Source organism: Pipistrellus kuhlii, unplaced genomic scaffold (assembly GCF_014108245.1).
Source record: "Pipistrellus kuhlii isolate mPipKuh1 unplaced genomic scaffold, mPipKuh1.p scaffold_m20_p_4, whole genome shotgun sequence".
Lineage (NCBI taxonomy): Eukaryota > Metazoa > Chordata > Mammalia > Chiroptera > Vespertilionidae > Pipistrellus > Pipistrellus kuhlii.
In genome coordinates, this window is record NW_023425540.1 from 72,102,931 (window position 1) to 72,126,163 (window position 23,233).

General features: G+C 61.1%; 1 protein-coding gene across 3 annotated transcripts; it reads left to right on the top strand.

The window, feature by feature from the left end:
• Positions 1-858: 858 nt before the first annotated feature.
• SH2B2 (SH2B adaptor protein 2) lies at positions 859-22,992 on the top strand. 3 transcript variants are annotated; one of them, XM_036408975.2, is made up of 10 exons: positions 859-995; positions 9,471-9,568; positions 11,041-11,769; positions 15,027-15,128; positions 16,753-16,844; positions 18,069-18,160; positions 18,269-18,430; positions 18,912-19,120; positions 21,702-21,873; positions 22,476-22,992. In XM_036408975.2, exons 3-10 carry the CDS (start codon positions 11,074-11,076, stop codon positions 22,820-22,822), a joined length of 1,872 nt encoding a protein of 623 aa, XP_036264868.1. In that variant the 5' UTR covers positions 859-995; positions 9,471-9,568; positions 11,041-11,073; the 3' UTR covers positions 22,823-22,992. The 3 variants fall into 3 exon arrangements, with proteins under 3 accessions (XP_036264868.1, XP_045427114.1, XP_036264869.1); XM_045571158.1 differs by having other exon boundaries at positions 18,069-18,159; positions 18,265-18,430; XM_036408976.2 differs by lacking the exon at positions 9,471-9,568 and having other exon boundaries at positions 876-995; positions 18,069-18,159; positions 18,265-18,430.
• Positions 22,993-23,233: the final 241 nt, after the last annotated feature.

Consider the following 23,233-nt stretch of genomic DNA (forward strand, 5'->3'; position numbering starts at 1 on the left):
AGGCCCCCAAGGGTCAGCCCGCAAAGGCTAGCAGGAGTCTTTGTTTTCTTAGCCCGGATGGCCTCTGCCCTAGCCTAAGCCCTGGTTCGGGAGCTGTCAGCCCTATCAGCCCCGGACGACGAGGCACGGCGGGGTGGGGCGGGGACCCGGAGAGGTGAGGACCGGCTCGCGGCTCCCCGGCCCCAGCCTCCGGCGATTTCCGGCAGCCGGAGGGCTGGAGGGAGGGGCGTGGCGTCGCCCTCCGGATTTATGAGAAGTAGACGTCCACTTCCCCGGTGGCGACATCTGGCCTCCTCGAGGCTCCCATTGTCCTGAAGGCTGAGGTTAGGGCAATAGCAACCTCTGCCGGTAGACTGTCACCAAAGGGCGTCCACGTCCCAGAGGCCCCCCCCCCCAGGCAGGCCACCCACCGGCCCCCACCGGCCACGCTCCCGGGGCCCCCACTCCAGGCTCCGGGGGACACCTCCACGCCGGGGAGGTCCCGACGCCTGGCCTGGGGCGGCTCCGTGAAACACGGCGGTCGCGGACTCTCGCCCCTTTCCTAACCCCTCCGCCCTGCTGCTGCCTGAAGTCCGTGCGCACCGACCACCGCACCGCTCCGGCTCCGCCAGGGGCCGGGGGAGGGGGCGGGGCCGGGGCCGGGGGCGGGGCCGGGGGAGGGGAGGGGGCGGGGCCGGGATAGGAGGCGGGGCCGGGGAGTGGGCGGGGGGCCCGAGAGGGAGCGGGCGGGGCGCGCGGCGCGGAGCTGGGCTCCGAGTGCGCGGGGCTTGGCCGCCGGGAGATCCGAGCCGAGGCCGCGCCGGCCCGAGAGGAGCGCACGAGCCGCGGAGGCGGTGGACGGGTGAGAGAGGAGCCACCGCCGGCGCCGGTCGCCGCCCGGAGGGAGCACACGCCCGCTGCGGGCCATGAGCCGCGGGGCCCCGGGAGCCCGACCGCCGTCCGGGCAGCGCTCCGCCGGCGCCCCGGCCCGCCCGGCCGCAGCTGCGCGCCTGTAGGTACGGCCTGCGCGTCCCCAGGTCCCTCGCCCCCCGTGCGTCACCCCGAAGCCCAGGGGTCCCTGAGGGCGCGCGTGTATGTGTGTGAGCGCCGCTGCCCCAGGAGCGCGGCCGCACGCGCCCCGGTCCGCGTGTGTACGTAGCCTTTGTGTGCGCGGGTGGGAGGGAGCTGGGCGGAGGAGATGCGCCCCCTGCGGGGATCGGCTCCAGACCCCCATCCCGGGCGGAGAGGGAGTGACGGGAGGGGCCGAGCCGCCTCCGGAGCAGCTGTGCCTCCGCCCCCTCCCAGCGGGAGGAGGGTGAGGGCAGCGGCCCCCTGGAGGAGGGTCCCTAGCAGGGGTGGAGGGCGCCCGGCCTCTTCCTCGGGCTGTGGCGGCAGCGGGGAGGGCCAGCCTGGAACAAGGGTGTCCCACCGGAGGGACACCTTCCCGACCCCAGCGGCGGCCGGCACGCCCTCCATTTCTCCTGGACCAGGAGAAAGAAGCCCAGGCCTTCTTTCTCCTGGTCCCGTTCTCGACCCGCCCACCCCGAGAGCTCTCGGCCGCCCGGGACAGCGGGGAGGACCGCGGAAGGTGCCCGAGGCCGGCGCCTTTAAGAAGGGGCGGTTCGTGCCCTCCATTCAGGCCTCTCGGCCTTGGCCATTGATGAACCTGCGGGCTGCGCGGGCCCGAGCCGCGCCAGCCCCTCGGCCAAGGCAGCAGAGGCAAGGACCCAGCCGGCACCGGCAGCCCACGAAGTGGAGTCTTCAGGGGGAGGAGTGCACAGGGACTGGCCCCTGGGGAGCTGCGCGGCGGGGGTAGGGGGCCGGGGTGGGGGGCCGAGGGGGACCGGGCAGCCTCAGGAGTGACTGTGAACATGTTAAACCAGAATCTGTGTTCACACCGAGCTGGTGCAGGGGAGAGCCTCTAGGTCTGGAGTCAAATCTGGGTTGAAACCTACCCCTGTCCTTGGAGCCTTTATTATCTACTCTGTGAAATGGGAACGGTGCTGCCTGCATCCTGGCTGGGTGGCCAGCGAGAATTGCCCCCTGCAACGCAGGTCACTGAGCATGAGGGGAATGAGCCCCTCTGCCAGGGCAGGAGGAGCAGGGGTGGTGATCCCAGGAGGCTTTGGCTGACTCTGTTGGGAGTGTGATATGAACCCCCTCCTCCTCTGCCCCCCACTTTGAACAAATCTCTTTCCTCCCTGCCACCATGCTCCATCCAGAAGGCCGTTGGTGGGGGACTGACCTAGAACCTTTCCACTCTAGGAACTTTGAGAACGGCCAGGCAGTGCGGTGAAGCTGGGGTGGGTCAGAGCATTTGTTAGGGTCTCAAAGGCCGCTTTCTTCTGCTCCTTTCACCCCGGGGTGTGAATGATGGTGGGCAAGAGTTCTGGAGCCGGTTAGTTGAATAGCTCTAAGGAATGGAGAGTTAATTTCTTCTTATCCTTATGGTGAAAAACCTGTCTACACTTTCTAAACCCTCCTCCCTGTTTAGTGGGTCTCCCTTGCACTCACACCCAAGGGTGGGCTTTTCTAGGGAGTGTTGGAGGGAAGATACCCCCCTTGCCAGGTGGAACCTGGGCACCCCCAAGGCTGAGCATTTGGTTTGAAGATGACTCCTGCCAGGCTAAGGGCATCATGCTGTTTCTCATGTAATCTCCACAACCCTGTGGGTTTGGTACTATTATCCCCATTTTGGTATTATTATCCCCATTTTACAGAAAAAGAAAGAGATTCAAGGAGGTGAAATGACTTGCCCAAAGTAACTCAACCAACAAGCCAGGCCTCCAAACCACTTCTCTCTGACTAGAGCCTGGTTCTTGCCTCTTGCCCTGTCTGCCTCTCCTGGATTGTAGGGAATTGGAGGCGTAGGTGTCTCTTGGCTGCTGGTCCATCTTGAAGCCTGTCTCACGTCCTGTGCCTTGCTGTCCACATGGGACTTGGAAGGGTGGTGGCAGCTTTGGAGTCTGGGGAAGTTTTTATGGCTGTACTCTGTCTCAGGGGAGAGCAGATAAGACTTCTCAGCATTTGGAGGAGATCACAGCTTGAACCTGTTTGGGCACAGGTAGACAGGGCATCAGTATGTGGGAGAACAGCCTCTCTCGGCTCCAGGGTGAAGCAGGGTTTGGGCTCCATTCGCCAGATACCGCCAATCCTCTGTGCGTAGGGCCCACGTGGGTCCTATGGTGGGTATAATACTCATCTGGAGACTCGTGGTCTGATGAAGACAGGCCACAGCATTGTGGCATTGTGGAGGGGTTGGGGGAGTGGAGGTAGGGACAGTATAAAGGGGGTGTTCCCAAGGCCTCTGTGAATTTGGAGCCTGCCAACTGTTCGGGCCGAGAAGTGGAGCAGGTGGGGCAATGTGTACTAAAAGACTCCGAGCTGAGGACAAGCAGGGGCTGGAGGAAGAGGATGTTAGAACTTGGATATGGAGAGTTTGAGGTGCTGGTTATCAACCAGGCAGGGAGTTTGGTTGCTCAGAGAAAGGCCCAGGGAACCTTTATTTTTTTATTATTATTATTTTTAAAATATATTTTATTGATTTTGTACAGAGAGGAAGGGAGAGAGATGGAGAGCTAGAAACATCAATGAGAGAGAGTCATCATCGATCAGTTGCCTCTTGCACACCCCCTACTGGGGATGTGCCCGCAACCAAGGTACATGCCCTTGTCCGGAATCGAACCCGGGACCCTTCAGTCCCCAAGCCGACGCTCTATCCATTGAGCCAAACCGGTCTCGGCTCCCAGGGAACCTTTACAATCACCCACAATTCCAGAGTTCTGGGATCTTCAGAATCCAGGGGAGGCATGGTACGTGTGTCATGAAGAAGTCAGAAGGCAGGCTGGTGGGCTGAGTGGTAGGGTTGAGGGAGGTGTTCTGCAAGTTTGTGGGGGCTGAGTCAGGGGCTAGGGAGGTCTGGGAGGAGTATGAATCAAGGCCAAAGTGAGATCCACGACCCTGGGAGAGAGGGAGAGGCTGGAGAGGGGGTGGCTCTGCTCTGCAGCCCCAGGAGGGCAAGAGGAGTGCAGCCAGAGCCGTGCCAGCCTCGCTCCATCGGCAGAGCCTGCCCAGGAACTGTCCAGCACCAGGTGCTCCTGAAGGAAGATGGGATTCCCTCCTAAGCCCGCAGGCCCTGGTGCAGTTTATTGTCCTGGACCCCACTCGTGCCTACGTGGCATCTAATTCCTGCAGGGCCCACCTCTGGATTGTCCTGCCTGTCAGAGTGCCCTCTCCTCTGAGCCCAGGCATCTCTATTCCTGAGTCAGGGGCTAGGTAACCCAATTGTGTCCTCAGAGGGAGAGCTCTCCAGGGCTCTGTTTGGGCTAGCGTCTGCTACGTAAGGGGCAGATCTGAACCTGACTCCACACTCCCCGCTCATCTGCCTGTGACCCTGGACCTGCCTGCCGGCATGGCTCCTGACACACAGTGGGGCCCAGTGTAAATCCAGGGAAAGATGGGCCAGTCACCCCCCCTGCCAGAACCCTCTCTTCCTGGCTTGGAAGATGTGAGAGGAAAGGAGCTTTAAACAGGGGCATAGCCAATTACTGGTAGGTGTGGGTTCCCGCAAGATTGCCTTGGCTACTCTGTGGAGCCTGGATGTGTCGGGGGGGGGGGTGGGGGGGGGGGGGAGTAGAAGCAGAAGTGAGGCCTCTGTGACCCTCTGCCCAGAGCAATGGGAGAAAAGAGGGAATGAATGCAAGAAACTTAAGAACTAGAAGCAGCCAAAACCGGTTTGGCTCAGTGGTAGAGCGTCGGTCTGTGGACTGAAGGGTCCCGGGTTCGATTCCGGTCAGGGGCATGTACGTTGGTTGCGGGCACATCCCCAGTAGGGGGTGTGCAGGAGGCAGCTGGTTGATGTTTCTCATCAACGTTTCTAGCTCTCTATCTCTCTCCCTTCCTCTCTGTAAAAAATCAATAAAATATATTAAAAAAAAAAAAAGAACTAGAAGCAGAAGAACTTTACTTTTAAACAAACTACTTATTTGATCTTCATGATGGCCCTTTGATAACAGTCAGTGCTGGATCACCCTCTGTTTTAACAGATGAGGAAACGGGGGCCCTGGGAAGCTGAGTCACGTACCCTCAGTGACACAGCTAGGAAGCAGAGGAGCCGGGATTCAAACCCAGGAGGTCTGGCTCTAGATTTCAGGCTTGTAACCACTCCACTGTCCCGTGAGTCAAGTGACCAGAGGCGGAGATAGGGAGGCAGCAGTGGGGCCCCCTGGGATTGGAAGTTTGCAGGGCCTGTCAAGGTCCGAGAGGCCAGTGAAAGCTAGAGGTCTTCCTCGCCCCCAGTGACAAAGGCTGGGGTCCTGTGAAGGGTGTGAGCTGCTCTCCCAGCTTTGAGCAGCTGCCTCCTCACGATGCTCATCATGCTCCTCAGCATGGCCCTGGACCGGGAATAATCTGTGTGGGCGAGCAGGATGGTCCTCCTTCACAGCCAGGAAAACTGATGCTCAGAAAAGCTGGGGCTCCCTGAGTGCCCCCCCTCCCACTCGCCCAAGGCAAAGTCCCAAGGGCTCTTAACCTGTCCCAGCCACTGTCCTCCCACACGCTCTGCATCAAAGTCCCAGCAGGTTCAAGGGTGTTAAGACCAAAATCATACCTACTTCTGCCTTCAGGCAGGGTCATGGGGTGAGCACAGATGTTCTGGGTAGGGAAGGTTGGGGAATTCCAGCCACGCCTCACTCTCACAGGAAGCCTTGGTTCAGAACCTGCCCCATGGGGACGCTTCAGGGGGAGGGGGGGTCAGGATAAGGTGGGGAGTAGACTTGAGAACTGACACCCAAGTAGCCAACCGTGAATCAGAGAATGTGCCTGCCCTGTCTGTTCTGTGCCTCCATCTGCAGGGGGGAGTCAGGCGGCAGGAGGCAGAAAGCACTCATGGCAGATGGAACAACCTGCCCAAAGGTTGTCTGTCCTTCGGAGGGCTGGAGGGGCCTGTTCCACAGAGGCCAGGAGGGCAGCTGCAAGAACAGTAGGATGGAGGACCGAAGGAGCCTTCTGAGTGCTGGGCTGGACCGGCCAGGCCAGGCCCAGAGGAGAGGACATCAGTGGACATCGCTAGGGCCAGCTTCCCAGGGAAGAGCCAAGTGAGGCTTGTGTCCTCTTGTATTGGGGGACCCCAAGAAGAAGCCTCAGTCTCCCCATCATGAATGCTTTATGGGGGTGGGCACTCTTAGTTCTGACCCCACCCTTAGCTCTGACCCTTACCATCCCTTCCTGCACCTGGGGGGGAGGGGGGGACTTGTGGTGCAGGATGCTGCCCAGGTCCTGCCTCGGTGTGGCCTGCGGGGGCAGCCTTTCTGAGTGCTGCCAGTTTGCACTGCTGGGCCTCCTTCCTTCCCGGGAAGGGGTGAGGGGTCAGTTGTCCCCTGTGGTAGGGAAGCCAGTCCCAGCTGGCGCACCCCAGAAACACTGCTGCAGAGGGGCGGGGAGAGGGGAAGCCTCCGGTGGCCCCGGCGGTCCCTCCCCCCGCCCCCACCCCCGGCCCCCAGGCAACCATCCTGTGTGGTGGATGGATTGGTCCTCTGTGCATTAGTGGGGGCGGCTCAGATGCCTCATCAATATTTTAAGGAATGACCTGGCCGTGGGATCCGGAACTGCGTGCTGCGGGGGCTGACAACTGGTCTTCTTTTTCTTTTCCAATTGTCAGCGCTATTTTTACCACCGGAAGGCCAGCCGCCCCCTCTCTCAGGCCTCTGCTCGCAGGGGTGGGGGATGGTCTCCCGTCTGGTTCCTGTCGGAGGGGTTAGGAGAGTCTGCGCTTGGAAAGCAGAGATTCTTAGGCTTCCCCTGCCCTGCCTCCCTGAAGCCCCATCCCATCCAGCTCCCGCCCTGGCGAGATGGGAACAAAAAACATTTATCCAGGAGGAGAAGCCAGGAAGCCCAGCTGAGCCTGGAAAAAAGAAACACAAAGCCCTGGTGAGGATCGAGGGAGGCCCGAGCCCCTGGGGAGCCAGCACCTGATGCCCAGACCCCGGGCTGGGGCTCCCTTTGTCTCCAGCCCCAATCCTCAGAGAGGCCTGTGACAGTGAGAGCCGGCCCCACCCCCCCACCCCCGCCTGCCCCGGTCCCAGTGGAGGATAGAAGGGCCCAGTAAAAAATGTCCAAGAGCCGTCCGAGTCAGGGGCCACTAGAGCCACTGCTCCAGCACCCCATTTTATCGATGGGAAGCTGAGGCCTGGGGAGCCCCATCCTGATTGTCTTACCCTGACTCCGGGGCCATTGGAGGAGCCACTCACCCGGAGAGCCCAGGCCAGCCGAGGGCCCTGCACATGGTCTCACCCCAGTTCTGGCCCACAGCACGCCCTTGCCCTTGCTGGGTCCGAGTCCTCTTGCATGTGACTTGCAGCCTCCCCTTCGCAGAGAGGCATGCCTGGGCCCTGTCTCCCCGTCTGTAATTAAGTACGGGGCTTCCTGCTGGCCCTGCTGCTTGTGACTTTTATCTTTGGCTGCTCAACCCTTGTCACTTCTGTGTAGCCCGGCTGGACCCCGGGGACACGGAGGGCTGCTGTGCTGGGCATCAGGCCTATTGACTGCTGGCCAGCAGCAAGGCGGGTAGGGAAGGTCAAGCTAGGACCTTCCTGAGGAGCGGCCACAGCAGATTCCTCTCCGAGGGCCACCCCTACCTCCAGGGAGGGCGAGCTGTGGCCCCCCTGTGAGAGCCTGCCCCAGGGATCTGTCTCTACTCTGCCCCCTCTTGCCAAGCATGCTGTCAGCCAGCAGGAAGAGCAGGAAGAACAGGGATTAATGCCAGAGGATGGGGAACGGGGACTGACTTCCTCCCTGCCCCACCTGCCCCGTGTGGGAGGTGGGAGCAAAACTCTGTCAAACAGGGGCATCCACACTTGGTGATGGCACCAGTGCTGGCCCTTCCAGGCGCCGTGTCATCCAGCCTGGCCGTCCTGGCGGTCTCGGTGGTACAGCGGGGAGGTGGTCACTTTGGGGAACTGCCCTGCTGGGTAAAATGGATGGGCTTGGAGCACGGGGACAGGCCCTCATGGTCTTAGCTGCAGGGCCTTCTCCCCACCCCCACCCCCCAAAACACCCCTCTCCGTGGGGCAGGCGGAGGCCTCAGCTCTCCTCCTCTGGAGGCCTTGGTGGTGGGGCAGGTGCGTTTCTGCCTCTACTTCCATTGCTGGCATGACTCAGGCCTGGCTTCTGCCCCCAAGGAGTGCCTGAGCCAGCTGAGAAGGAGAGACATGGAAACACATCTGGAGCGCCCTGCAATTTACACCTTGCTAGAGGAATGTACAGGAGGGGATTGTGGGAGCTCAGAGGAGACACTCATGCCACCTGGCAGGGAGAGGTCAGAGAAGGCTTCCTGGAGGAAGTGTCCCTGGACTGATTATTGAAGGGTGAGTGGGATTTAGCCAGATAAAGGTGGAAGAGCAGGACATTAAAAAGGCTCAGCATGAGCCAAGCTCATGGGTGCCTCGGTCCCTTGCCTCCCAGGTATTGCTCAGGCCTTCAGGGAGGGCTGCCTTCCTTCTCTTCCAGCCAGGAAGCCCAAAGTAGGCCCGCCTCTTCCAGGAAATCTTCTAGCTCCTGTTGCCTCTCCCCCAGTGCGAGGGCAGGAGAGCTGCTGGTTTAGAAAGCGGACCTCTATGCTAAGTGGTATCAAATGGCCTGCTTTCTCCCTGGGGCCGTCCTGTGGTTATTGACGGCAGACCGATGGCCAGAGGTGCCCCGAGGTGAGAGGGAATTCCCACAGTGCCTGTGGCCCAGAGGCCCTGCACATGACCTCACAGAAGTGGGGAGCTATTTTTACCTGGCTTTAATGACAGAGTTTGGATCCCAGAGAGGAGAGGAGATGGTACTCCTAAGAGCTTCAACGGCTATGCCAGGAAATGTGGGATCCTGGGGAGGGCAGCTGAGGGCATGGCCCTCTGTCTTAGTTCCCCTAACACTGGGCTGGCCCCCTCGGATGGGCTCCCCAAGGCTCACCCTCTTCTCCACTGGTAAATTCACCCTAGCCCTTCCCAGGGAGGGGGTTACATAAACACAACGAGCTGTAACTGTGTCCCAGGGCTGGTGGCCACATTGGGACACAAGGAGGCAAAGCCCCTGAATACCAAGTAATTTGGCAAGCCAGAATGATGAGGGATGGGGGCCCTGGGAGTAAGGAGGAGGGAGCTGGGTGAAGAGACAGCTGGGATTCCCGGATTGGAGCCTCTTCAAGAGGTTGGCTGTGGATGGGCGCCCTGGAGGCCACGGGTCTCCAGGAGGTGGGGACACAAGTACAGCGTGCAGGCCACTGTGGTGGAAAGAAGTCTGAGGAGGCAGTGCCCTCAATGCCAGCATGAACAATTCCTCACACTTAACCCACCCTAGGAGGTGGCCCCCAAGCCCTGGAGTCGGGTGAGAATCCCAGGCCTCTCACTAACAAGCTGTGTGTCCCCAGGCCCCATGGGACAGTGTAGGTGGTGACAGCGGTGACATGCCCAGTAGCCAAACAGGTTCACTTATTCATTCGTTGTTTGCAGGGTACCTATCATGAGCCAAGCACTGGGGACACAGCGGCTTATAAGACTTAGAATACCTGCCTCGTGGAGCTGGCATGCACCAAGCGAGTGAATAAGTGGTATGTCGGACGAGGGTACACGTTATGGAGAAAAGTAAGCAGGCAAAGGGCAGGAGATGCCAGTGCTGGGTGGAGTGGGGGCATTTCTGGTTCTCAGTAGAGTGGTGGTCAGGGAAGGTTATCAGACCAGAGGGTGTTGGAGCAGAAACCTGCAGGCGGTGAGGGAATGTGGAGGAAAGAACATCCCAGGGAAGTGCAAAGGGCCTGAGGTAGAAATACGACTGCCATGCTTCCGCAATGACGGGAGGCAGGTGTGGCCAGAGCAGAATGGGCAGGAAGAGTGGCAGGACGGTGTGAGGTCTTACTCTGAGTGGAATGGGAGCCGTTGCAGATTTTGAGCAGAGGAGGGACCTGATCTGCCTTATGTTTTAGAAATGATGTCTGGGGACACATAACCTGGACGGCAGTGAGGGGAGGGGAGGCTGGGTTCCCGCATATTTCAAACGTGTAGCCCAAAGGATTGCACATGGCTTCTTGTCCACGGGGCTTGGGAGCCCTTGGGAGAGCTTATCTGGGGAAGTGAGGTCACTGAGGCTCATGGGGACCCCACTTCAAGGCACCTGTTATCCCAGCCTCCTTTTGCTGCCCCAGCAATGACGTTGGGGTCCTGACTGAAGCTGCTGTTTGAAGAGACAGTAAATGGGGTCTCCCTCCTGCAGACAATGCCTTGCACCTCCCTGGTGGGGGGGTGGGGGGGAGTGCCTGCTCCTCACCCACCCAGCACACTCAGGCTGTGAGAAACGCTCAGCAGGGTTAGGGGGATGAAACAAACACTCAAAACTGGATGGGCAAGGCCTGTTCACTTCTGCAGAGGGTGCAGCTGCGGCTGAAAATCATGGCCAAAGCACACCAAATAGGAAATCCCTTTGGTTTATTTCTTTCTCTCCCCCCCCCCCCCCCCCATCTGCCCTGCCACTCACTGTGACGCTGATTTGATTGGTCAGGGCTCTGAGCTCGGGTTCATATTATTATTATTTTATAAATATTTTATTGATTTTTTTTTTTTTTACAGAGAGGAAGGGAGAGAGATAGAGAGCTAGAAACATTGATGAGAGAGAAACATCGATCAGCCACCTCCTGCTCACCCCCTGCTGGGGATGTGCCCGCAACCAAGGTACATGCCCTTGACCGGAATCCAACCTGGGACCTTTCAGTCCACAGGCTGATGCCCTATCCACTGAGCCAAACCGGTTTCGGCTTGGGTTCACATTATTGTGCGATTGGCTAATTCACAGGAAGGGATGGCGCACTCCCCTCCCCCCAATCTAAAGGTCATAGCAAAATGGGGACCCTAAGAGGCGCATCTCCTTTCTTTGCCAGAAAAGTTGCTGCTTCACTCTCCCAGACACCCCCACCTCCCACCCCCAGCCTGAGCCTTGGGGGCGCAGGCAGAGCAGGGACAGGCGGGCCTCGGGCGGAGGCCGCACAGTCACCGGAGCTCTTCTCGCTCTTCTCGCTCATCTCGCCCGTAGCTGCAGACAGACGGCTGCGATGGGACGGAAGCCATGAATGGTGCCGCCGCCGGCCCCGGCCCCGCCGCCCCGGACCCCGCCGCCCCGGACTGGCGGCAGTTCTGCGAGCTGCACGCGCAGGCGGCCGCCGCGGACTTCGCGCACAAGTTCTGCCGCTTCCTGCGGGACCACCCGGCCTACGACACGCCGGACGCCGGGGCCTCCTTCTCCCGCCACTTCGCCGCCCACTTCCTGGACGCCTTCGGCGAGGCGGTGCGCCGCGTGCTGGGCGCCGCGCCCCTGGGGGCCATGGAGGCCCCGCCGGCCGCGCTCCCGGCGGCGGCGTGCGGCCACTCGCGGAGCAACGAGGACGTGTCCGCGGAGGCGGCGGCGGCCCGGGCCCGCGGCGCCCGCAAGGGCTTCTCGCTGCGCAACGTGAGCCTGTGCGTGGCGGACGGCGTGCGCGACCTGTGGCACCGGCGCGCCCCCGAGCCCGACGCCGCCCCGCGCGCCCCCGAGCCCCGCGCCGAGGCGGCGCGCGACCGGTGGACGCGGCGCTGGCGGCTGTCGCGGACGCTGGCGGCCAAGGTGGAGCTGGTGGACATCCAGCGCGAGGGCGCGCTGCGCTTCATGGTGGCGGACGACGCGGCCGCGGGCCCGGGCGCCGCCCAGTGGCAGAAGTGCCGCCTGCTCCTGCGCCGGGCCGTGGCCGGCGAGCGCTTCCGCCTCGAGTTCTTCGTGCCGCCCAAGGTGAGCGCCCTGCCCGCCCGCCCGAGCGAGGGTGGGAGCCGGGCCTGGCCCGGGCTGAGGGTCGGGGTCCTGGGATGTGGGCCGCGCTCCTCGCCCACAGGTCACCCAACCTCCAAGGCCTCAGCGCCTGTGTGGTGTCGGAGGGGCTCCCGGCTGCAGGACAGGCGCCGGGTGCTGTGCTTCGTGCCGCTGCGATGCCAGGCGCTCTGCCCTCTTCCTTCCCTGGGGCCCTGGGTGGCTGGAGCCGCCGAGGGGAGGCCTGCGAGATGAGGGCAGGCAGCGGCCGGCACCCTCTGAGGCCCCGGAAGGGCTGCTCTGTCCTGGTGGGAACCTGTGGGCCCCAGTGAGGTCGCCAGGCTGCCGCTCAGCCCCTGCCCGGATGGCCCTTTTGTGGCCTCGGGTTTCAAAGGCTCAGCGCCAGCTGCTGCTCAGCTGAGTGCGCTGCCCCCTGTACCCTCGTGGGTGCTCACCAAAGGCGCCCTGGCCACAGCCATGGGTCTCCTCCAGGGTGGCAGACCTGCAGTGTTTGGAAAGGGGGATGAGGGTAACAATCGTGCCCATTCCTGAGAGCCTGCCCTGTGCCCAGCCATTGGGCAGCCCCGCCTCCCTGCATTCCACTAGGTGGGCCCCATGGCCTCAAGATCACACAAGAGAAAACAAATTAAAGTTGGGTTCAGGGAGCGGAGGTGGCCTGCCCAAAGCACATAGTTTGTGGGTGGCAGCGCTGGGCGACCTATGCCCACCACCCTGGTGGTCCCGGCAATGAACGGAGCTGGGAGGAGGGAGCGCCGGGTGCACTGGGAGGTTCAGGAAGGTGGCGGTCATGCTGGTGCAGCAGCTGGCGGCACCCCAAGAGCCACCCAGGGCTGCCACTGACCTCGCCCCCTCTGTCCTCAGTGGCTGTAGTCACCCTGCGTCTCGCCTCTGTCCCCATCGCCCTGGTTGTTGGAGCCGTGGGTTCCATTGGAGGGGCAGGGGGATGGACTGACTTCCCAGGGGCATCCTCTCTGTCTGAGAGCTTTGTTCCCAAGTCCTGGGACACACACACACACACACACACACACACACACACACCCCGACTCCCCCAGGGCTGTGTGCTCACCAAGGTGCCTTCCCAGAGAGAAATCATAGACAAAGAAGCCCCACTCCCCTCCCCGCTACCCCCCTTGTGGAGGCCAGGCCCAGTGAGGGTGGGGAGTGAGGTGGGGCTTGCTCAGGGTCACCCAAAGGGCAGAGGCAGAGGCCCGGCTCCAGGCGCTGAGTGGCAGGCACAGCTGCCCTGCTGTCTCAATGGCAGTGACTGCCGCCTTCCGGGTGGGGCTGCAGCAGCTGGTGCTTTGGCCGCCCCACTAAGCCCACTACCCACCACTGGCAGCAGGCAGGTCACTTCCCACCTCTGAGGAAGGCAGGCGGTTTCCTCCCCTCCCCCAACCCTTCGTTTTGGGGGGAGAAGTGTGTATATATTTTTTAAACTTTTTTTTTTTTTTTTTTTTTTTTTACTTCACAGAGGGAGAAAGAGAAACATCAATGATGAGTCTCATTGATCAGCTGCCTCCTACACGCCCCCAGTGGGGACTGAGTCCCCAACCCGGGCATGTGCCCTGACCAGAAATCGAACTGTGACCTCCTGGTTCATAGGTCGATGCTCAACCGCTGAGCCATGCCAGCCAGGCCAACCCTTTGTTTTTCATGCAAATGTCTGGGAATTCAGCTGATAGGAAGGTGGATCACACCATGGTAAGAGTTCAAGTCTGGCTTCCCAAATGTATGCCCCCGGGAGGCCCTGCTGCTATGCCCCACTGTGTTTTAGTCCTGGAGACCTAGCTGCACCCTGGAGCGGACAGGAGCTCATGCTGGGGGCCTGTTTCCCGGGACCCTACGACTTTCCTCTCACACAGCCCCATGGATCAGGCCTGTGGCCTCCCGCCCCTCAGAGCCCGGCGCCAGGCTGGCCCCCTGCCACTGGGAGCCCGGTATTTGCAGGACTGGATGGTAAACCTCAATGGGGTGAGCACTGGGTGCTCCAGGGGCCCCAAGGCTGTGTGAGTGCTCCCCAAGCAGCAGGGCCCCAGGACAGGCATTTCCCAGAGGCACAGCTATAAATAAGTGGTGGCCTGGAGTCATGAAACAGCCTATGGCTCTGTCCAGAGCACAGTGAGGTGTGGCTGGATCAGGGGAAGGCCTCTGGGCCAGGACAGAGGCCTCAAATGTCAGTGGAGGAATGAGTGCCTCCTGCCCGCGGGAGTCCAGGCCTTCACTGCGGACCTCTGTCTGTCCCATGCTCTCCGGTGGCCCCTACCCCAGTGGCTGGCACAGTGGCCTGCCATGGTCAGCCGAGCCCCTCCATCAGCACTCCAAGCCCAGCCAGCCCTGCACCCGCTGGATGGTATCCAGTGCTGCCAGGAATTCCCATTTGCCTGCCTCACACCCTCTCCTCCCCCCCACAACACACTCACACACACACACGTGGTCCTTCCCTTTCCTCCTGAGAAAGTCCCTGTTCCAGAGCCCAAGCCCTGCCAGGAATCTGTCTCAAGCCACCCCAGGGGGCTTTCGGGTCACGGCCGGGAGCTTTGGGGCTAAGTAGGGAGGGCCAGGCACCAAGTAGCCCTCCCTGGGAGTTCTGCCAGCTCACCTTGGTTGAACCCCCCACTGGCCCCTTTTCCTCCACCGGAAGGTATGGCCCTGCCCAGTTCCAGGAACCCTGGCTCAGGCGGGCTCCAGGGCTGTGCTCTGGGAAGTCTAATTTGAGGGAGAGACCTGCATTATTTTTAAACGGACTAGAATAAAACAGAAAATATCACACTCCATCACACCGTCAGGGTAGATAGTGTATGCTGAAACATTTATTTCAGAGGTATTTTTACCTGTGTGTGTACTGGGTCATAGCGTCAAATGTATTCCTTACTACAAGTCAAGGTAAAAAAAAAAATGTGAAACCCACAGACCTGGTGGTGCAACGGGCAGAAGGGCCGCCCTGGCACAGTTCACCCTGCAGGGCTCAAAGGTGGGAGACTCCGATGCCACCTAGCCCTGTCCCTCACATGCTGTGTGACTATAGGAGGGGGCAGTCCCTTTGTTTCCCAGAGACTTCCTCAGCTTACCCGTCTGTGAAATGGGGATTGAAACACCTTTGTGCCACTGCTGCTATGGCGTCCTAAGCTGGGGGCTGCTCTGACATTTGGGAAGTGGGGAGCGTAGAGAGGGTTCCGAAGGCCCTGTGGTGATTCTCACTGCCCCTCCCTCTGGCGTCCCAGGCCTCCAGGCCCAAGGTCAGCATCCCTCTCTCCGCCATTATCGAGGTCCGTACCACCATGCCCCTGGAGATGCCCGAGAAGGACAACACGTTTGTGCTCAAGGTGAGTCTCACCCTCAGCCCTATGGGTCCTCTGGCTGCCCCAGACTACCTCCCTCGTGGGCGGTTCAGCTGGTGGCCACTGCAGGGGGAGGGTCCCAGTTGGGTGGGTCTTAGCACCCTACACAGATGTCAGGCACCTCACAATGACAAGTGTAGGCCGGGGCTTTAGAACCAAGTGCCTTGGGTGTCACCCTCCATCTGGGGCCCCCTGTTCTTATTTCCTCCTGGGGCCCATGAAGCTCCTGAGTTTCACTTCCTCCCTTCCCACACTCCCCACCCCACCTCCACCCCCACCACCACCCCCACCACACACACACACACTGGAGCCAGCACGTAAGGGCAGGCAAACTGGTAGCCAGGCTGCAGCAGTTACACAAATGCCCCTGTTGCAGAGCACTGGAGTGTGGGAGCCCACATGGTCCCACAGAGGGCACAGGCACGCAAGGTGGGCGGGATGCAGTTCGTCCTTTTTCTAGGGCCCATGTCGCTGGAGTAGCCGGCTCGGGGTCTGAGGACAGGGCTCTGGGCTGCCAGGGCTGTGCCCTGTGCCTCCTCAAAAGAATACAGGATGTTTGGAGACCTGGTCCCACCTCCCCTCCCCCAAGCTGCATGGAGCCCCCACCCTCTTCTCCAGGCTCCTGGTTGGGCTCATGTTCTTGTTCTCCCCTGCTTGTTCAGTCACGACCTCCCTTTTTCACTCAGCAAACATGTGCCCACCCGCTGGCCTGAGCCACCCCAGCTGGAGGCTGAGGACACAGCCCCGCCCTGCGTGGCATTCCCATCTGCTGGGTGAGACAGGTCCAAGCGTCACTCCCAGCAGTGAGTGGCCACTGAGCTGCTGACTGGCTCAGGAGCCCTGAGGCTAAGCCCACCCCCACCGCCCCCGGGCCTCGATTTCCCCATCTATTCAGAAAAGGACCCTCCCAGCTCTGGGATGCTGGGAGTCCAGCTGCGCTGACACATAGGAAGCAGAGAGCACAGGTCCTCGGCGTCAGAGGCCTGGTTCACGTCCCAGCACTGCCAGAGTACTGGTGGGGCTTTACGCAAGTGGCCCGGCCTCTCTGAGCCTCGGCTTCTCACCTGTGCGATGGGGGAAGCGCATTGCCTCCCTCCCAGGGCTGTTGGGAAGAGCTCACCACATAATGAATGTGCAGGATGGCACTCTGGGCCTGGCCCAAGGCAAGGGCTTCCCGCCCCCCCCCCCGCCCTTCCCCCTGTGGAGGCTGCTCATCCCAGGGGTGACCTCAGAGGTAGAGGTCCAGCCCCTGAGACAGGTGAGGTCCTCAGCCCAGGGTGCTGAGCCAGCTGGCCCCCTGGCTGACTTGAGGGTTATGGGTCCTTTCACCTCATCTTCAGGCTGTCAGCCCAGCCTTCCCCAGGCTTCATCTCAGGTGCCTGCGCATCATCCCTGAGGGCTGCTGAGAGTGCGGGAGGAGGCTCCACCCCAGGACCTTGGCCCGGGTTTGGGGTGGTGCTTGATGGTGACCCCACCTTCTTCCCTGATGCTCACACCAGTGAGCCACTACGGAGAAGGGGAGGGTAAGCCATTTGTCCTGTGGTCCGGAGCCGCCGGCTGAGAATGGCGGAGGTTCGGGTACTGACTGCTGTCTGGACTCCTTCCCCAGGTGGAGAACGGAGCAGAGTACATCCTGGAGACCATCGACTCCCTGCAGAAGCACTCGTGGGTGGCTGACATCCAGGGCTGCGTGGACCCTGGGTGAGTGCCCACGTGGCCCTGGGGCAGGTGGGCAGGTTGCAGGTAGCTATCTGGTGCTGAGCTCCAGAAGTGGACTTTTCTCATGGCAGTTCTCTCCAGGTTGGTGCCGGCCGTTCATCCGTACCCCCACCCCTAACCCCGCAGGCTTTTTGAGGCCTGCTCTGCAGGGGCAGGGCCTGGGGACCTAGGAAGAAGTTGGATCAAGTCTTGTTCTCGCCCCTGGGGCCTGAGACCACTAGGAGAAGGGCGGTGGTGATGGGAGGGGGCACGCAGCCCAAAGGTACAGGGGTAGGTGCCTAACCCAGCCTGGGGCTCAGATAAGGCATGCTGGCAGAGGTGCTCACCATCCCAGAGGCTTAAAGAAAGAGTGGACCTGAGCCAGGCAGAGGGGGCGGGGATAAGGGAGGGCAGAGAGAACAGCCCGGGAAAAGGTGTGGAGGTGTGTGTGAGCCTGAACTTGCAGGGAACATTGAGGCCAGGTGATTAGAATTGGGGCTGGTGAGGAGGGGGCTTTGATGAGAGCCGAGAAGCTGCTAAGTCAGTGGGGAGCCATGGGCGGTGGTAAACGGGGGGGGGGACACGACACAGCTGCTGTCAGCTGTGCTCAGGGAGAGCAACAGGGAGGCCGGCTGCATCATCCGGGAGAGATCCTGAGGCGGGAGTGGGCGGGGCAGGCAGACCAGCAGCAGAGCATTTGGCAGCAGCTCTTCTGGCTAATGGGGTGAGCCGAACCCCGAGGGGAGGGGCTGCTGCTTTCTAATTAACAGCTTCGTTTAAAGAAGCACAATTAAAGTCCCACCCAGGGCCCCAGTCCCCAAAGTGGTTATAACCCATCCCCTGCCACCCTTCCAACCGTCTGTCCTGCAAGCTCTTTCCTCAGGCCCTGTGAAGGTGAACCTTGCAATAGGTGTTTTAGAACCCGCAGGGCCACAAATGGGAAGACTAAGGCCTGCCCCGCCCACTGCCAGGTCCTGCCTCCATTTGCGGGACTCCATGGGGCCCCAGTTCGTAGGCAGGGGTCCTGTGACCTCTAGGAGGGCTGTCCCCACCTGGGGACCTCTCTCATACGCCCCAGTCACACATAGCAGCCAGAGAACAAGCTGAGAGTGTGGCAGAGGGACATGGGAGGCACAGGGCCCTCGGGTGAGCCACTGCCTGGTTCGGTGAGCAGGCCAGGGTCCGGATCCCACGCGAGAACAGGGCTGTGCTTTCTTGCCCTCACAGGGACAGCGAGGAAGACGCAGAGCTGTCCTGCGCCCGGGGAGGCTGTCTGGCCAGCCGCGTGGCCTCCTGCAGCTGTGAGCTCCTCGCGGAGGGTAGGCGGGGCAGAGCTGGCTGCAGGAGTGGATGGCGGGGTTGGGAGGGGGGTGGTCACTCCGAGATGGCCGGACAGATGTGCTTCTCACCTGCCACTTCTCCCGCAGTGGACCTGCCCCGGCTCCCAGAGACAGCCGCAGCCGTGGTGAGCGCCCCACACGGCCGAGCTCGAGATGCCGTCAGCGAGTCCCTGGTCCACGTCCCACTGGAGACCTTCCTGGAGACTCTGGAGGCCCCGGGCGGCAGCGGGGGTGACAGCAATCTCACAGGTGCAGTGGGGCAGCCTGCTCTCCCAGCCCCTCCCTCCTCTGCTGCCAGCCTAAGGCCCGGGCTCCCTCCACAGCCTTCCTGAGCCTCAGAAGTTGTAGCACTTTATCCCACCTCGTCCTCTGCTCAGCAGCTCAGAGCAGCTAGCATTTGTAGGCCAGCCCAGATCACAACCTCCCACAAGCCCTGGTTTCAATGGAAAATGCTCTCAGAGGGGGTGCGGAGGGTCAGAACCAGGGGTAAGGGACAGGAAATCTGGTGTGTTCCCACGTTTGTTGCTGACTGAGAGACTGCCCCAGGTAGTCCTTCGTCTCTCTGGGCCTCAGTTGACCCCAGATGCTTAACCAGTGGGTGGGGTCAGCTCCTGGCCTTGTTCTAAAATTCTCCAAACAGCGTTTTACAGGTGAAAACTCCACAAGACGGTGCATCTCTTCTCTCGTGTATTTGCCCCCTCCCACCCCCTCCCTCTCTCATCCTCTGCAGGGGAAGAGGGAGCAGAGCCAGAGCCCGAGGTGGCCCCTGAGCTGGAGCTCTCTGACTGCCCCTGGTTCCACGGGACCCTGTCCAGGGTCAGGGCAGCCCAGCTGGTGCTGGCAGGCGGGGCCCGGAGCCACGGCCTCTTCGTGATCCGCCAGAGTGAGACTCGGCCTGGGGAATACGTGCTGACTTTCAACTTCCAAGGCAAGGCCAAGGCAAGTGTGCAGGGGGCTGTGGGCAGAGTGGCCAGCCCCGGGCGAGGGGGCCGAGTGAGCCGGGGCCTGGGCCTGCGCCCGTACCCCAGGAGGCGGCTCGGGGGGTGAAGGTGTGGCATGACTTTCCATGCGCCAGGCGTACCCATGGCCACCCTCTTGGAACCCCCTGGGTCCCTCCCACACCTCTCTGGGGTGTTGTAAGTCTGCCTCAGATATGGCTTCTCCGTTATCCAGACGGGAATTCCCCTCCTGGGACTGAGCACCCAGGAGGCCGGGCCTCCTAAGGACTTGACGTGGGCCCTGTGTATCAGGGATCACGTAGCACTGGGGCTCCAGAGGGTGTCTACCTCAGTTTCAGGTCTGGGTTCAACCAAGGCCCTCCTGCCCCACCCACTCCCAGGTAGCCCCGCCTCTGGCCTCCTCAGGTCAGTTCACCACCCCTTCCTGGGCCCCAGGCCGAGGGACGTGGGAGGGAACCACACACAGGTGGATCTAGATCAGTGTTTTTCAACCTTTTTTGGGCAAAGGCACACTTGTTTCCTGAAAAAAATCACGAGGCACACCACCATTAGAAAATGTTAAAAAATTTAACTCTGTGCCTATATTGACTATATATAAAGTAATTCTCTTGAATAGGAATCAAATAAACACAAAGAAAGTATTTTATAATTACTTTATTATGAAATATTAAGTAAACAAAATAGTGAAAAATTATAAAATTCTTGTCTTGTCTGCACCTACGGCACACCAGGCAACATCTCGTGTGCCTCGAACAGCGGTTGAAAAACGCTGATCTAGAGGACCAAACTGGAGGAGAAGGTGGGCCCAGCAGGAGGGCTGTGCGGAGGGCTGGAGGGCTGGATTAGGAGCAGACCTTGACCTGCGATGTGCAGGGGAGGGAGGGGAAGGGGGAAGGATGATGCAGGCACAGCAAGGGTGTGACAGTGCTCCCAAAGTGGACTCTCGAGGTGCTAATATAAGGACCTAACTAAGGTGCAAAGGAAAATAATGTCCAAAAAATCAGATGACTGTGCGGGGTTACAATGTGACCAGAATAGGCAAAAACCTCAACCTTTGCCCCTCTTCACCCCTCCCCCCCAACACACTCACACCCAATCCTGAGTTTCTGATAAGGAAACAGATCCAGCCAGGCCCCTCCCAGGACATGGTTCCTGTCAGTCCTGCTGGAGGAGGGCTCCCCCAGCACCCCTGCTCCAGGCCTACCCTTGGTGGTCAGTGTCCCAGCCCCCAGCCGGCCCGGTGCAAGCCCTCCCTGGCTCCCGGGGCCTCTGTCCTCGGCAGTGTGGTCAATTATGTGGAGGAGGCAGCACCTCCCCGGGGACGCCTCCTTGGAAAGCAGCTGCCCTTACCAGTTCCTCTGACAACCAGGCACTTAACGCCATCCCTGGCAGCCCCACGGGTATCCCTTGGCCAGCACTGCCCCAGGCAGCCTCCCTGAAGGGCCTGGATCTGACTCAGGCCCAAGCCAGAGGCTAGAATGGTGCCCAGGCAGTGCGGGGCATGGGGCCCCCCACAGGCCCAGAGCAGATCTGAGGCAGTTCCTCCGGGACAAGGCCCTGCCCTCGGTGCCATTACTGCTCCCAGGTTTGCTCACTGTTCTGGCCCTACTGCTGGGCAGAATTCACTCAGGGAGCCATTCACACACACACACACACACACACACACACACCCGCTTCCAGGCTGTCCTGCAGGTAGGTGGCTAGGCCAAGTGCATATCCGGAAACCCTCCTTTCACCTCTCCTCCTGCCAAACACACCCGGTGACAGCCCTCTCCCTCCTGTGGGACGCCTGCTGAGCTGAAGCCGGAGACTTCACTGCAGGGCCCCCAGGCTGTGGCTCCTCTCCCCCGGGCACCGCCCCACGCGGGCCTGGGCGGCACCAGCTGCTCCCAGGCTCCAGGTGCTGCCAGTGCAGCACAGCGGGGAGGCGCAGCCCCTTCCCTGCCCGCCCCTCCCCAGCCCCCCCGTGATTCCCCTCTGGGCTTTGGCTGTGGGGAGCGGGCTGGGAGAATCACACAAACGGGAGTCTGTGCCTTGTGACTGGGTGAGCCGCTCCTTCGCTGGGCCTCAGTCTCCCGTCTCTAAAACAGGGGCTGTCATCTCTCCCTGTGAGGGCTTCGGAGACCTGAGACAGGGAAGGTGAGGGGCCTGATGTGGGTGCTCCCAAGGGACAAGTGTCTGCTCCCTTCGGCCCCAGCCTGGCTCTGTTGCCCACCCATCCCGACCCCCACCACAGGAGTGGCTCCCCACCCCCACCCCACTCCCAGGTGGGACTCATGTGGTAGAAACCAGTTCTGCCACAGCCCCAGAGTAAGGTGACCAGACGTCCCGCTTTTGGCGGGACAGTCCCGATTTTTAACAATTTATCCCGCGTCAAGCGACGTTTTAAAACAGTCCCGATTTTTTTTTAAAGAATCTTGACGCGGGGCAAATTGTTAAAAATCGGGACTGTTGGTCACCTTACCCCAGGGGCTTTTATGAGACTTGGCCCTCCCAGGGACCCCCAAAGGCATTTGCCAGTCCAGGACCCCACCGCTGACCCTGCGGATCTGTGCCCACAGCACCTGCGCTTGTCCCTGAACGGCCACGGGCAGTGCCACGTCCAGCACCTGTGGTTCCAGTCGGTGCTTGACATGCTGCGTCACTTCCACACCCACCCTATCCCGCTGGAGTCCGGGGGCTCCGCGGACATCACCCTCCGCAGCTACGTGCGGGTCCAAGGCCCCCCGCCCGGTAAGACGCCCCCCCCTGGCAGGTGTAACTGGCTCCAGAAACAGACAGGTGGGCAGTGGGAGGAGGGGGTCACGTAGGCCGCATCCCAGCTTAGCTAACTCTAGTGCAGTGTTTCCCAAACTTCTCCCATGGTGAGAATCACCTGGCGGGGCTGTTAAAATGCAGATTCCTGAATCCCAACTAAGGAGTGCTAAACTAGAATTTTTGGGAACATATAGGTAAAATTGTGCACTAATTAATATGCAATTTTACTTATATGTTTCCAAAAATTCTAGTTTAGCACTCCTTAGTTGGGATTCAGGAATCTGTAGTTTAACAGCCTCGCCAGGTGATTCTCACCATGGGAGAAGTTTGGGAAACATAGTGGGATGAGGGCGAGGACTGGGGCGGCTGTAAGCAATCAGGGCCATTAGGATGGAGGGCGAGTGGCCGGCCCATGGGCGCGGCCTGGGTGATTCCTTGCAAGGGGAAGGGTGCTCAGAGGCAGCACCGGTCAGCACACAGGTGAGACTCTGACCCTAGGCCCCCGCACTCTGACCGCTGGGCCTGGGAAGGGGACGCGGGAACCGAGCTGGGCACTGACGCGCTGTGTCCTATTGCAGAGCCGGGGCCCTCGCCCAGCGCCGCGCCCGCGCCCCCCGCCTGCTGGAGCGAGCCGGCCGGCCAGCACTACTTCTCCAGCCTCGCCGCCGCCTGCCCGCCCGCCTCCCCCTCCGAGGCCGGCGGCGCCTCGTCCTCCTCCGCCTCCTCATCCTCAGCTGCCTCCCTGCCCGCGGCCCCGCGCGCCGCCGCCGCCGAGGGCCTGCTGAGCGCCCGCAGCCGCAGCAACAGCGCCGAGCGGCTGCTGGAGGCGGGCGGCGCGGAGGAGCCCCCGGAGGCCGCGCCCGTGCCCGGCGAGGGTGCCCGCGGCAGGCCGCGCGCCGTGGAGAACCAGTACTCCTTCTACTAGCCCCGCGCCGGGCCCTGGGCCGCCCGACCGCCTGGCAACCGCCCCCATGTCCATCCGTCCAGCGGACCCTGCTCTCCTGCAGGCGTCAGCCAGCCCAGCGCTGGGTGGGAAAAGCGAAGCTCTTCAATGAAGACATAAATGTGATTAAAGAGCCTGTTTTAGGGACTGCACCTGGCTCTCCTGTCGTCCTTTCTTCCATCCTGGCCAAGGGGTACCGCTCATTCTGAGACTGCAGCGGAGGAGGGGGTTCCACGTACGGGACCCCCTGTTAAGCCCACCGTGTCCTGGAGCCTGTCAGGCCCGCCCCTCCCCCCCATCCAGCTCTGTATTAGGGGACCCAACTCCTCACTTGGCTGGGGAGAAGGCTGGCAGTACCTAAATGAGGCACAGAGTTAAAACGCCCGACCAAAG